Consider the following 15719-nt stretch of genomic DNA (forward strand, 5'->3'; position numbering starts at 1 on the left):
GGGACCCCAAAACCAGATGCCCAGCCAGGCTGGATAGACAACTACATGACCTAGGAGCCAGCCAGGCTGGACAAACCAATCAGGGACCCCAAAACCAGATGCCCAGTTAGGCTGGGCAGACAACTATGTGACATAGGAGGCAGGGACAAAGCCTACAGCATGCCAAAAATACAAGTTGTGTGTACAAGAAACATACGGAAAGTACTAAGAAATAAATGCTTGCACTGAATCTAAACTAAGCATATGTGTGGCCAATGTCCTTCTTAGCATAGTAACATCATTCAAGCTTAGAGTGTAGATGATCTGAACTATGATTCGATGAAGAATACATTGTAGAGATTCTAACAGGCTGATGCATGGAGTGAAGAGCTAGAAGGAGGTAGAGATGGAGCGAGATCATTTCGAGGCATTTTCCATACGACCTGAAGCCTGAATCATCAGATATATATGACAGCTCCATGGTAAACTAGGCCGACACTTCCATGGAGTGTGTGTGTGCCCTCCCACTCAGTGAAAGCTCTTGATCTTTCCTTCCTACAGCTCCGCCAGGAAGACTACTTTTCGATGTCAGCATCCCTTCTTGCAATCTTTTTTAAGTCATGACCATATTTGATAACCACCATATTATGCAACCACCCATGCATTCATCCATTCATTCACCGGCATGATTTAGTAACCTATTTGAAGGCAAAGCACATTGTAAGAAGTAGAATATTATTTTTGTTGTTGCTGTATTTACAGTATAAATAACTACTGAGGGAATGTTAAAAGGCCAATTATTGACGAAAAAGGAAATACCTTTAATGCTTCAAGGAATCAATTTAACTTCAGATGGCGGCTGATTGAATGACAAACGTCAAGTGAGCCCATCTCATAGTATTCATGAGCCCCCGTATAACAATAAAGAAGCAGATCTCCAATGACACACACCTGAATGGCGGCGGCATCTGGCATACTGAGTCTCCTTACAAACATTTGGCTGTGTCCACTCTGGCTGGTGACGTAGCCCGAGCCCCAGGTCCCGCTGTGAGGCCGGCCCGTGTTGTAGAACATGAAGGTGTCGCTGCCCGACGTGGCGGTCAGACACGTCTTGTAGCAGTACGTCTTGGTCATGGAACCGTTGCCCCGCACCTCGATGTAGCGAGGCTCCACCTTGAGGTCCCGCCGCAACGCCACATTGTTGTTAGGTTGTCCTGCCACCAGTCCGCCTGTGGCCCCGCCTCCTCCTCCTCCTCCTCCTCCACCTCCTCCTCCTCCTCCACCTGCAGAAACAGCCGCCAAGGACTGGGCCTCCGCCATGGCCTTCTTGGACACGCAGCAGGGACAGCAGGAGCCGGGCTGGGTGCAGTAGGCATGGCAACGCACGATGGCCAGCACGAAGATGGTGACGAGGAAGACGAAGGTGGTGGCACTCAGGGCGATGATGAGGTAGAGGGTGAGGTTGGAGAACCTGAGGCGGCGGCTGGGCCGGGTGACGCGCTTGGGGTCGGGCCCCACCTTGGGCGGCAGCTCCAGGACGTGCACGTGCAGGGTGGCGATGGAGGTGAGCGCCGGCAGGCCGTGGTCGCGGACGTGCACCGTCAGCATGAAGGAGGTGGCGTTGTCCTCGATGACGCGCCGCGTGGTCCGGATCTCGCCCGTGTGCTCGTGCACCTTGAACAGGTCCACGTCGGTGCTGGTGGGGTCCAGGACGTACAGCAGCCAGGCGTTCTCCCCGGCGTCCCCGTCCCAGGCCAGCACCTTGGTCACCAGCACACCGGCCTCCGCGTTCTTCATCAGCGTCTCGGTGATGCGCGTGCCGTTGGCGGGCGGGTGCATGATCTTGGGCGGGTGGTCGTTCTGGTCCATGATGTAAACGTAGATGGTGGCGACGCGGGACAGGTGTGGCACGCCGTTGTCCTGCGCTTTGACCTGGAAGTGAAACTCCCGGAGCTTCTCAAAGTCGAAGGCCTGCAGGGCGAAGGCCTCGCCCGTGTGGGGCTTGATGCTGACGTAGCTGGCCACGGGGATGCCGTGGTTGTTGTCGTTGAGGACCGTGTAGGTGATGCGGGCGTTCTCTCCGGCGTCCTCGTCGGAGGCCTTGACCACGCACAGGGAGGCGCTGGGCGCGTTGTTTTCTGGCACGTAGACGGTGTACGACGTCTGCTCGAAGCGGGGCGGGTTGTCATTCACGTCCGCCACCTCCACTTTGAACGTCATGCGGGAGGACATAGGCGGAGAGCCTCCGTCGACGGCGATGACCGTGATGTTGTAGGACGAGACGGACTCCCTGTCCAGGAAGGCGGCGGTGACGACGGTGTAGTGGTTGCGGAAGGATTTGATCCTGAAGGGCAGGCCGGGCATGATCTCCAGGGTCACCCGTTTGTTCGGCCCCGAGTCCCGGTCGTTGATGTTGATCAGCGCTACCACGGTGTCGGGCCGGGCGTCTTCGCGGACGGGGCTGGAGAGAGAGGACAGCACGATATCTGGGATGTTGTCGTTCACATCCAAGACCTCCACCACCACCTTGCAGTGGACCGCCACCGGAGACGGCCCTCGGTCCATGGCCTGGATGTACATCTCATATGAGTTGGTCTCCTCATAGTCAATGTTGTTCTTCACCCTGATCTCACCTGTGTTGGTGTCCAGAGAAAACATCTGTCTGACTCTCTCCGGTGTGTAGCTACTGAAAGAGTAGAACACCTCCCCGTTGGAGCCCTCATCACGGTCCGTGGCGTTCAACCGGATCACCAGGGCCCCCCTGGGGGAGTTCTCTGACAGTTTCACTTTGTACACAGAGTTGTCGAAGGCGGGAACGTTGTCATTGGAGTCCAACACGCGTATGTTAATTTTGGCTGTGCCAGTACGCTGTGGTGTGCCGCCATCAACAGCTAATAGGATGAGTTGGTGAGAAGACTTATGCTCTCGGTCAAAAGGCTTCTTGAGGGTGAGTTCAATGTGCTTACTGTTCGATAGGGGTTTGATGGAGTCCAGCGCCAGGTGGTCGTTTGGACTGAGGCGGTACAGTTTCACCGAGTTCGTACCGTCATCCGCATCCTGTGCGCCCTCGAGGCTGAAACGGGTGCCAGTGACCGCGGACTCTGGTACCTCAAGTTGATATTCGTCTCTGGGGAATTGTGGCGCGTTATCATTTACATCGAGGATTTCCACTGCTACGTTGTGCGTTTCCAATGGACTTTCAACGACTATTTCCAGGTTTCGAAAGCAGGTGCCGCCGAATTCACAAATTGCCTCTCTGTCAATGCGTTCACTCACCAAGAGCTTTCCACTTTTGTGATTGATGGTGAAATATCTCCGTCCACTGTCCGAGGTGATTCTCATTCGTCGTGTGGAGAGCGTTCTCGGGTCTAAACCCAAGTCCCGCACAATGTCACCGACCACAGCACCGCTCTCCAACTCCTCCGGAATAGCGTACCGTATTTGTGCATTTGTAAGGCCACTGAATACAAAAATCATCAAATATAAATAAAAAGGCACATTCGTCTTTAGGCTCTTACTGCATCGCAAAGCCACGGCCATCGCAAGCAGGCAGTGTTTGCAGACGGGATAAAGAAACCTGTCCGCCTTTTTAGCTCGCTGTGCGCACTCACCCGCCTCATTAACATTGGGAGAAGGGTCCGTTCATTCCAAATATGTGCAGGACCACCGAAAAATCCTTTCGTGTACACGTGCCTGTTTCAAGGGAAAAGGTCTTCGCATGTCCATGTTTTCCTTTGTCTGTAAGGTCTGTTTTTTTTCTTCCTCTCGCTGCTCAGTGCGCGGCTCTTGTTTCCCTGTGTCCGTGGTGCTGCCTGCTGCGCGCTCCCTCGCCTCTTTCTTCCTCTCTGTGGGCGACGGGGGAGGGGGAGCCGCTCGTTCGTGTTGGTTACATCTCAGTACCTCCGTTAAAAGCGTAAAATGTGAACTAAACGTTGGCTCATGACATAAAACTATGTTTTATTTGCGTTGCGTATGCATTCGTTGAGACTGTTTTAGAAACACCGACTTCGATAGAGGCATTCGGGTCGCGTCGGATTTTTTCAGTGAAAGGATGGAGTGCCACCGCCCTTTTTTTTTTTTTTACCGAGCCCGTAAGGTGACACGGGGGAGGGAAAATGGAGGATAACTAATGGGACATCATTTTCCGTCGTTTATTTGTGTTCTCTGGTAACAATTTTGCTAGAGAAGACAGATAATGTATGAATAATACATTCATGAATAATCTGTTTTTTTAAATAAGCATTATATTTGCGCAGCGCGTTTCTGAGGGTAAACATGGTAAATGTTGTTTCCACAGCTTTGGCCCATTCCCAATTTGTCCCGACCTACCCCCTCGATTTTGAGCGTTCACGCGTAGGGAAGGGCTGTCCCAATAGTCGTTTCATTGAGGTGTAGAGCTAAGGAGAAGGGCTAAATAACCCTTTAAAATAAGATTTTGGAGATGCACACTCATAAACGATTTTAATGAGAAAAAATAAAATCAAGAGAAATCCTAGGCAAGATGGTGACAAAAGTTGTGACAGGATCGAAAACCAAATTTATCCTATTTAAGGTAAAGAGCTGTTAAGTCACAAGTGAACATTCCAGTGGCCTACGACGGTGATAGGTGTTACATGCATGCATTATTTTAAGGGAATCATTTTTGGGGAAAAAGGTGAGGGGTGCTTTGCCTTCATATTATTAAATGCTCTTATACACAGATTCTCATTTGTGTTCATGAAGGAACAAACCTCCCTGGAAGCCAGATATTGGCTAACCACACTGCAGAACAATACAAAAATTCAGAAGGACAACAGCAAACACATTAGATCACATGACACGCATGCATTCACTCACACAGACACATCTCAAAGCAGATATTCATTTTCTGTGCTACAGGCTTTGAATGCCGGACTAAAGACTGTTTAATTAGATGTATTTGTTCCATGTTACTTAAACATACTTGTATTGGCAGTGTAACATTAGTGAGTCTATGTGATACATTGTCATGCATTAGTCTAATGACGCACTACTAGAATACATAAATAGCCATTTGGTGGGTTAAGCCTGCCCCAATTCATTGCCAAGCTTAATTTCAACCCAAATACAACATCAATTGCCAAATCTGGTCGCAGGTGGTCAGGAAACAACATCCCTAGCTGAGTGAATTACCTGGCTGCTGCTCAGCTTGTAATTACAACAGTCTCTGAACGCATGTACCCCAATAATCTAGATTCTGTTCAATTTGGTTGGGTCATACTCCGACGGCAACAGAGCTTGCTTGACAACCTTACAGTCCTCTGCGAAAACACAGTGCAGGAAACATTGTGCCATGCCTGATACCAGTTAGAAATCATCAGGGACATCTGTATGGAGGTTACTGCTTCTGTTTGGGCCTGCCGTTCTAAAGTCTTGAGTGAAACCAAAACGAAATAGAATAGAGTTCACTGTCAATACAATGACCCAACATTCAATGTCGCTCTCTTTGTCTTTGAAAGTGTGCGTGCAACGCCATGGCCAATCCTGATATTTTTATCTGAGCCCATTTAGCGCTAAATCATTTGACACAAATCAACCGACACGCTGGTGCAAGTCCGCCTCCTGGCTCGTCTCCGTGTGCCCACCGCGGAGAACAGGCAGCTCGCACCGCCCACGCCCGGCCAGCCCCGTGCTGCTGGCTGCAGCTGGCAACCAGACAGGGAAGCGCACCGTGAGTCACTGGGTGGTGCCAATAGATGTAGACAACACACACACACACGCACGCACGCACACGCACACACACACACGCACACACTAGCGAAACGGTTGCATAGGCTTATGTAAAGTCTCCATATGTTGAGCTGGTGGATGCATGAGTAGATGATTTTCAGTGTGTGTGTTCATCTTCACTGAGCCTTGGAAAAGTCTAAATGTTATTTTTTACTGAACTGATGCAAGCAAGTATTTCATGAAGCGGCCGTGCTAGTGCTGACATTTACCACGGTCCCCCAACGGGGCCGTCTGCACCTTTGAGGCAGCTTGAGGAAACCGACAAAAGGGCCACTGTTATCTCGTCAATTACACACGCCGCTGGCTTTACACCTGGCCCGGTGGCCTTTCACATCTAGCTGCCTCGCTATTTCCCTGTTTGGAATAACTGCCCCTTTATTGTGAGGCAGGTTCTCCAACATCTTTCTCGTTCTGTCTTAACACATTCTCCCTCCCTCCCTCTCTCTCCTTTAGACTCTCTCTCTGTGTTTGAATTACCTGTTGGGGCGACGCCCATCTGCTCCAGTGTTAACTGCGAGGCACAGAGCTGTGGATTATTTTGGTTTTCACTCAAGGGGCTGCAGATGAAGATATCTCCGCTAATCCACCTGAGGAACAACAGACGGCCGTTCTGCTACAGCAGGCGCTGATATCACAGACATAATTGGCTGCCGAGTTCCCTCCTCCTTTCTGTTTCCCTGTTGTGTTCTCATCCTTTGCTCAATTAGCTCGTTCCTCGAGTTCCCCTGCCCCTCAAACTGGTGTTCTGCTGAGGGGGTTTCACACCGACTACCAGATGTGTGTGTGTGTGTGTGTGTGTGTGTGTGTGTGTGTGTGTGTGTGTGTGCGTGTGCGTGTGTGAGAGACAGTTGGTGGGGATGGTACTGAAGTAAGTGCAGTCAGTAAGTTACACATTTCTGACTCCACTTCTGCAGGGCAGGACCTTATTGCTGCCAGAATATTAACACTCTGCGTATCTATTATGCAAGATGGTCGCAATATTCATGACTCTCTGCTCACCGAGGCTCAATCTCATTAATACAGTAATCGTTGGCACTATAAAACCCATTTGTATTTTGTCCAATGAGCGTCTGCTATGCCACATGAAGCAGACCTCGACCCTCTGTGCTTTCTGTGATGCAGAGGGAAAACTGAGAGCTGTAGCGAAGCAGACAGACCTGATGCTGAATTAGAGGGTAAGATAATGTTTTAATGACACACACATGTCAAAATGTAAAAACACAATATAAGAACCTGGCAACCACAGGCCAATGACAGGGGGACATACGTTTGTGTGAAGGGTCTGAACATATCTTCCACTTTTTGCGCCCTCTGACTTTCCCAAATCTACGCCTGTAACTAAAGAAGATAAAGTCGGCAATGAGACGAGACAGCATTAATAATGAGGTGCCTTTCATCAAATATAACATCAATTAACATTGCTTGAATCAATAGAGGACGAGCCCAGAACTGGCACGCTGATTATAGATGGACATCTGTTATACTCTGTGTATACAAATATGTGTATACTTAAAAAATGTATGTAAATCAGTTCAGGGTGGGAGGGTTATAATGTGGATGCAACATTTGCAAGTGAGAAATTCTAAGTGGAAGAGGGAACCGTGTCTAGGTTCAATTTATTTGTAGCTATTGATGGAGACAGTTTTTCTAATCAAATAGGCATATTTGTGAGCGAGGGAGAGAGAAGTCCATGCAGGCATTGACTGGGTGGGTTGCTAATGACAGTGTCTGTGTTGCCCGAAAACCAAACTTATTTGCACATATAATAGAAAAATCATCTGTAAACCTTTTTTACAGCGATTTATTTTACTTTGATTATTGGCTGAATAACCCATCACTAGCCACATTGCTACTTCTGCTGTGTGGATAATATTGTGACATCAGGATGGATGATATCGGTGGAAAATAAATACAGCGGTCTGGAACAGGGTAGAAGCAAACAAAACCATGCAAGTGACTATGTATTACTAATACTAACGAACATGTATTATCTGGCTTAAGGTTTTCCAATGCTGCAAAAATTGTGGAATTGTCCCCTCTATTGGTGGATATGGGTACTTCCAGAGAGAGAGAGAGAGAGAGAGAGAGAGAGAGAGAGAGAGAGAGAGAGAGAGAGAGAGAGAGAGAGAGAGAGAGAGAGAGAGAGAGAGAGAGAGAGAGAGAGAGAGAGAGAGAGAGAGAGAGAGAGAGAGAGAGAGAGAGAGAGAGAGAGAGAGAGAGAGAGGAGAGAGAGAGAGAGAGAAGAGAGAGAGAGAGAGAGAGAGAGAGAGAGAGAGAGAGAGAGAGAGCGCGCGCGCGCAATAGTAAGAGCATGGGCTCCCCCAGGGGCGAGAGGAGAAAGGACAGTGTAACAGATGAGGCAGGAAAAGCGATTCGCTACAGCAGCCTTTCCCATTATTGAAACAGTTATCACGCTGCACGCAATGTGTCATCTTCCATTAGTTTAACAATAAAGCCACGTTGTTTGTGGTTATTTAGGAAAATTGTTTTCTTAAATAACGGCAGTCATTTGAATGGGTCCTGTTTTTTGATTTGTCTCGTCTGCTGGCCATTTGAATGTGACACGTTCTTCCCACAGATTGTGCCGCGTGTCAATCCTACTCAAATTGTACACTTTAGACTCTGATGTAATCAAGCTATTCCCTCGGGTTCTAGTGCCAACCCACCCTGGGGATTTTAAGAAACTGGTTATTAATGTTACACTTCGTTTGTGGATATCTAGGTACTGTATAGGACGGCTAATGCAAAATGTCTAAAGTGCGAGCATGTAGCTTCAATTAGGATGTTGAAAGGGAATTTAATCTAAACAAGGAAAGATTGAGTTGTTTTTCTGTCACACTTGTGAACTCATTCTTGTCCACAGAGGATGGAGCGACGTCACTCAGCATATCCACACTCAAAGCCCAATGACAATCTATGACACATTAATTAAGAACTAATGGTCTCTGAGAAAGATAGTGAGAGATACAACAGTACACAAGACTATACACCCCCTGAGTCAAATTAGGAAATGATTATAAGTTATGTCACATGATGTTCTTTATGATTTACAGCTGATTATAACAGTGAGTGTTGATGTGACACACATAAAACATGTGTGATCATCTTCAGCTGTGTCCTCATTTAAAGTGTGAACACTCTTTTGTTGTTTTAACAGTACAATGTGGTATCCAGTGCCATATTGCAATGCGTTCCACGCACAGTTTACTTTGTATGTGTGTGTGTGTGTGTGTGTGTCTGTTTGTGTGTGTGTGTGTGTGTGTGTGCGTGTTAATTCAAGGTAAACCCTAAATCTGTGTTCTATTCATGGATTACCAGAAGTAAAAAAAAACACCTGAAAAGGAGTATTCATCTCAAATAGGGGAGGGCTAATCTGGTCTCAGTAACGGGTGAATTCATATCATAATTGACTGTTAGACCCAAAGGGTTATCATCAAAGTATAACTAGCATACTAAATTTGAGCAACAACCACAATGAATCACATCCTCCTATAGATTTATAATCCAAAGACAGTCTCAACATGTCGATGCCTCTACCACGTGGCCCAGCAGGGAAGAGGGCACACTGCTTACTTGGCATATTCCCCGCGTGCCATCCCTTTCATGTTAAAGGGCATGAAGGACCTAACAGCCGCAAAGAAAGATGGCTCCCTCGAGAGCCCCTTCGCCGGTCAAACAGTGCCTCGCCTGTTCCGGGCTCTGCCTGTGCGTACGTAAAGCAGATTCGGAGCGCGTTGGCAAACAAAGCTATCGCGGCCAGAGCAGGCAGGCTTTGCTCACACGTCCCTCTCAGGGCTCCCTGGCTTTGTGTCCTCACCGGAGAGGGAGAGAGAAAGAGATAGGGAGAGAGAGAGAGAGATAGAGAGAGGGAGAAAGGGAGGGGGAGAGAGAAAGGATGCCTTTGGATGCTAGCCGCTGTATGGAGCATGACAAAGCCCATCTAACGGGGAGAAACAACATCCCCAAGCCACACCAAACATAACAGCGTTGGAATAGAGAACTGGAAGTCAGTAGGACGGACGGGGGGGGGGGGGGGGGGGGGGGAGCAGGGGAGAAACAGGAAGGGTGGGGTGATAAATCCGTCCCTTTTCATCTGTGACCAATGCTAATCCTCTGCTGTTCTCAATCAGCTGCTGGGGACATATTTAACGTTTTTTATTTGTGTATTTTCTTTCGTCACTCTTCTTCTTGCTATCTCATGCTTAATGCTTGCTTCTAAGGCTCGGGGTTCCACTCTTGGTCTCGGCTGACTGTATTCAATGCATTGTTGTCCTAATATTTATTCTGACATATTCCCATTTCTTTCCTTTTATAAGACCTCATTTTCTCTCCCCTTCCTTTCAGCTGGATAGCTTCTCATGCTGTCATCTCGGGAAGCTTACATGCGCCTGTTTGTCTCACTATCATGCAATGTGCGTTAGTGCCATCTGGTAATATCACACACTGAGGTAGGAGATGGGGGTGGGTGTGCACACTGGCAGCTCCCTGGAAACGCACGAGCACATTACTTCATGACTGCTCAGGATGGTCTCCATGGCAACCTTGTCTGGAAGAGCCAACCTCACAAAGGACACACCCTTGTAGGGAGGGGAGGGGTGGTGGGGTGGACAACAGGAAGTGTACACACAGGCTAAATGAGCCTACAGCATACTGCCCCTACCGCGACAGAGATGAGGGAGAGAAATTCAAAAAATATAGCTCCTGTGGTGACCAATAGAAAATTATTAAAGCTCATTCAACCGTGCCGTTTATTTATGTTGTTGTAGAACGTAACGTGTATTACTCGTTGTTTGTGACTACATACTGTAGAACAATTAATGGTGTAGCCTACATCAGAAATTATCACCAATAAATGTCACCTTTCCCCTGCTCCGTGAATGCAGTGCTGTTTAGCCGGCAGAGCACTCTGCCGCCTCGAGCAGGCTAATGCAGAGAATCAATTATTGAGTGCATTTGCGGCAGTGAAGTCAGCAGGGTTCGAAAAGCTTTCATATGTAACGCTTGCCAACTCGTCTTGCCGTCGTGAATCTGCACAACTATACACATAACAGTAGGCTACTACTTAGAGTTGTTGTTCGTCTTCCCAATCACCACCGTTTGACAACGGCTCGCACGCAACCCACAGTGACCTGAGGCAGGGACGGTTAAGCCTCTGCCTTATTTCCTGGGATTTTTTTCCGGTCATAGCGGCTTAACTGAGATTGACAGTAGAAATGCTAGTGCCACCATCAGCCCCGCCCAACTGCAGAGCAGGGGACGAAGGAGAGCCGAATCGAACTCTCAGCGTAGATTCGCCGGTACTGAAAGCTCCCTGCTGCTGCAGCGCATAGCGGAAAATTACCGACCCCTCCCCCCTCGACTTGACTTCAGAGCTGCAGCATAGACAGCACTATTTTCAGCCACAAACGCATAGAAAGAGCCCCGAGCATTGTTAGGGGGGGATATGCAGAGAAGAGAACGACGCGGCATTCAGAATCGAACAGTTTGTGCCTCGTACTGGTGGCGAATGACAGCAACACACTTTCATTCAAGTCAAGCGATGCGCGCTGCCATTTTTAAAGCACGCGCTGACCCACTTACACAACCCACGACCTGCCGTATGCAAAGCTCATAGGAGCACACAGAACAACGCTGGTTGGGACACACCGCATTTAACCAGCTCATTGAAGACTTTGGCTGAATAATGTAATGCGTGTTTATACTGGGCCACTCCCTGAAATAGGGTCATGGTGTGATGTCCGAATGACGGCATCGATGAATCACAGCCTAGCCAGTATGACGGATAACAATGACTTCTTTAATAAACGATATCAAGAAAACTTTTCTTAAATGAAATGCATATGTTTCACGTTCATAATTCATACAACACCAACTATTGTGCAATGCATCAAATGCTGCCATATTGAATCTGTATTTGTATTACAAATAATTAAATGTACCACGGTTAATTCTGTACGATTCCCTACATTAATGCTGGATCACGCACCGTTTCATAGGCTATTGATATGTTCATGTGCATTTATGGATGCATGTCTACACCGTGTTGGGGCAAATAGAGAGCATGTCTGGAGAGAGCATAGCTAATTCCCAGTAACTGGTCTCAGCTGCTCCCTTGCAGAGGGAGGCGGGGGGAGGGGGATGGCAAGAGGCTTGTCAGAGGAGAAAGGGAAAAAGGCACACGAGAGAGCGCGTGTATTCACCAGTCAGCCCAGCAACCTAGGCGCTGTACAACAAATGTGCTTCGTATAAGAATGCTAATAGTCACAATTCAGTTACATGTCGAACGTAAAATATGTAGTAGTTCCTTGGTGCTTTTCATTTATATAGTTCCTGGAAGTAATGTTTTACAGCTTTATGATTTAGTAAACTCAACACGAGAAAGAAAATGAAAATCAAGTGGAACTCAGAAACACAAGAGGGAGAAAGTATGAGGCTAAGAAGTGGCAGGGCACCAGCAAAGCAGGGGGAGTAAAACAGAGAGAGTCAACACTGATAATGGAAGCTAGAGAAGACAACACCCTAACCACTGACGGATACACTGCACTGACAATGGAACGGCATGATGTGCTTTTATAACTGAACCCTTATTACTGAGAATTGCACAATGTTTTATAGTCTAGTAAAAGGTTAAATTAAGTGTTGTAGAAATGCTGATAAGTTAGTAGCTTAGAATTTGAGTTAATAAAAAAGACAATAACATTTGTATTGTTATTATGATTAGCGGAATACTAGTTAAATTAGGATTTATGTAGGAATATGTTGATTAGTAGTAGTGGTAGTAGTAGTAGTATGGTAGTAGTATACTACTACTACTACTAGTAATGGACTACTACTACTACAACTACTACTAATCGTTGTATAGTAGTTGTAGTAGTAGTAGTATAGCCTACAAGAGACATGGAAGTAGACAGCTGAAATACCCCCAGCTGAGTATTCTTATAACCATATGGATTTAACAAGGTACTGCTTACTTCTTGCAGTACATCTGGAATCACAAATACAGCCCAACAACCTGGCAGGAAGCTTGCGAGAATCCTCCACACTATCAGAACCATGGACAGCTCCTCTTAGAGGCTGAAGGATTACAGTCTGCAAGACCAATGACCCTTAAAACTCTCTCAAAGTATGGATATCAAGGGTCGAAGCAATGGCGACTAATGGTCAATAACAAGGTTGAATTCAGTTAAATTCAGGCAATTCAGATACCAATCGCAGAAAGGAAAATTAGACGCATTATATCAATTCTTTTCACATATAATGGCAGATAAACAAACAATAAGTGGGGGGCTTTCCAAGACAACATACCTTGTCTTTGTTGGGTAATGTCTGAGTCATGCCATAAGTGTCCCCTCCGTTTATACTGATCAGTTCTCCATCAACAGGCGGGAATTGAGGAGGGAACACTACTACGTCACTCTTCAGTGTGTCTGAGCTGAAACACACGTCATACTGCTGAGTAGATTTAGAGTAAGACCAGCTCCCGTCAGGGTGGGTGGTGATCATTGGGGCGCTGTACCTGCTGAAACTGTTGTCTGTCCGGTGGCATTTGACTGCTATTAAACTGATGAGACTCAGGAGAAAGATCACTGACACCGACGCAATGGCGATCAGCAAATACAGGTTTAAAGCAGAGAAGCTGTCCTCCTTTAGCGGCACGTGTCTGAACTGAGTCTGAAGGTCTCCTGTGTTTTCAACCACAACAACATCAATAGACACAGTAGCTGTCAGGGAGGGCTCTCCGTTATCACAAACCAACACCACCAACGGGTGAGTTTTCAGGTCATTGTCACTCATCCGTCTCTTAGTTCTGATTTCACCGGTGCTGGTTCCGATCCGAAAGAGATTGGTTCCTTTGGGTTCAGAGATGTGATATGAAAGCAGTGCATTGTAACCAGAGTCTGCGTCTACAGCCCTGATTTTAGCCACAAAGTATCCTGCATCAGCAGAGTAGGGAATGTTCTCACTGTTAACGGAGCCGTGTTCAGAATAGGGGGGTAGGATCCCGGGTCTGTTGTCATTCTCATCCAGGATGAAAACATTGACTGTCACGTTACTGCTGAGGGGAGGAACCCCAGAGTCTGTGGCCTGAACTTTAAACTGAAACGTTGTGATCTCTTCATAGTTGAAACTTTTTAGGCTGACAATGTCCCCTGTCTCTGAGTTAATGTTTAAAATCGATGCTATTTGGTGTATTTTGTTATCTTTGTCCAATAAAGAAAACGTGACTTTGGCATTTTCATTGATATCGTCGTCATCGGCTTTCATTGTATAAATTACTGTACCAAAGTTGCTGTTTTCTTTCACAAAAATATGAACAATCGATTCTAAAAAAAGTGGAGGGTTGTCATTTACATCAGATATCACTACGGCGATAACGCTGGTACTCGTAAGGGGCGGATTGCCTTCGTCCGTTGCAATTATGCTGACGTTATATTCTGAGGCCTTTTCTCTGTCAAGCGCCCCATCTACCACTAAAGAATAATGATTTTTGTATGTATTTTTTATTACAAATGGTACATTATCAGTTAACCTAACATCAACCATGCCGTTTTTTCCGGAGTCGTTGTCTTTTACAGTTATTAGGCCGACCATTGTATCGCGCGACGCATCTTCCCTGATCCTGTCTACTAATGAAGTGATAGATATTATTGGTGGATTGTCATTCACATCCGTGACTTCGACCAATACTTTGCAATGTGAAGCTCTTGGAGTTGATCCTTTATCCTTTGCTTGCACACGAATTTCAATTGCATTGTTTCTTTCATGATCCAATGTACCTTTTACTGTTATCACTCCGGTCGCCGAATCGATGGCAAATACGTCAACAAAATTATCATTATCGTGGTTGATAAATGAATACACAATTTCAGAATGTAAGCCTTCATCTAAATCATTTGCATGTACTGTAAGCACCCTCGTACCCTGCGGCGTGTTTTCAAACACCATGGCTTTGTATAGTGGTTTGTCAAAGAGGGGGACATTGTCGTTAACGTCTTCTACATTAACGGTGATCTGTAAGGTTCCAGATCTGGGAGGTTTGCCTCCGTCTTCTGCGGTCAGTGTTAGTTTAACAATCGACTGCTTTTCTCGATCCAAAGCCTTTTGCACGACTAACTCTGCGGACGTACCGTGCTCTCCACTATTCTGTACATCCAGGGAGAAATGGTCGTTCTGACTGAGTTTGTAGCCCTTCACCGAGAAACTACCGACGTCCGCGTCATACGCTTGAGGCAGTGTGAATCTTTCCCCTGGAAGAGACGATTCTGATACATTCAGTGATGATTCTAGTATCCGAAATAAGGGTGCGTTATCGTTTATATCCAATATTTGAACCTCAAAGCGATAGAGATTCAGTGGGGAGCTCGCAATGGCCTCCAATTCTAGAGAACACTTCGCGTTACGAGAACAGAGCTCGTCGCGATCTATTCGGTCTTTAACGAGGAGAGCCCCCGTCTTTCCATTGATGTCGAAAAACCTCGCATTAGGTCCAGAGATGTGAAAACCCCGAGACGCCAAGTCTAGGAGGTCCAGATGCAAATCCTTCGCTAAATTCCCCACAATAGTTCCTGCCTTCGACTCCTCAGACACAGAATACGCAATGTGGGTCGTTTGGATTTGTGGAATGTGTAATAGCAAAATACAACAACCAATTAAAACCGCAAAAATATTCCATTGTTGAAGCATCCTGATTATATACTTTCGGTATAATAGTTTTCAGAAATACATTAATTCAGCAGTGGTACTGCTGAATATAATCCCGCAGTCCAACCACCGATGACACACCACCAGACAGTCAGTCCATTCTCACCAGCGAACAAAGCAGACAGCGCTCTCTCATGCAAGGGAGGAGCTACTGACTGAGAAAAGTGTGTCCACAAATGAGATGACAGTGGCGACGTGTGGAAATAAAGATAACTGAAATACTTCAACATAATTCGAGATAACTTGGAACTAATTATCTCGAAGTCCTTATCAGGCATAATCACATTCAA

At 46.7% G+C, this 15719-nt stretch overlaps 1 protein-coding gene across 20 annotated transcripts in view; it reads right to left on the reverse strand.

Annotated features, from left to right (window-relative positions):
• Positions 1-15719, reverse strand: part of LOC132465813 (protocadherin alpha-C2-like) — a 185000-nt gene that overhangs the window by 16981 nt on the left and 152300 nt on the right. Inside the window, exon 1 of one of the 20 annotated variants that reach the window (XM_060062625.1) lies at positions 13033-15580. The exons of 17 other annotated variants lie outside the window; for them this stretch is intronic. In XM_060062625.1, the coding sequence (XP_059918608.1) occupies positions 13033-15411 (2379 nt within the window). In that variant the 5' untranslated portion in view covers positions 15412-15580. Of the gene's footprint in view, positions 1-930; positions 7752-13032; positions 15581-15719 lie in introns of those variants that run through there. 2 more of the 20 variants (XM_060062616.1, XM_060062615.1) reach the window with 2 other exon arrangements.

This window comes from Gadus macrocephalus, chromosome 10 (assembly GCF_031168955.1).
Source record: "Gadus macrocephalus chromosome 10, ASM3116895v1".
Classification (NCBI taxonomy): domain Eukaryota; kingdom Metazoa; phylum Chordata; class Actinopteri; order Gadiformes; family Gadidae; genus Gadus; species Gadus macrocephalus.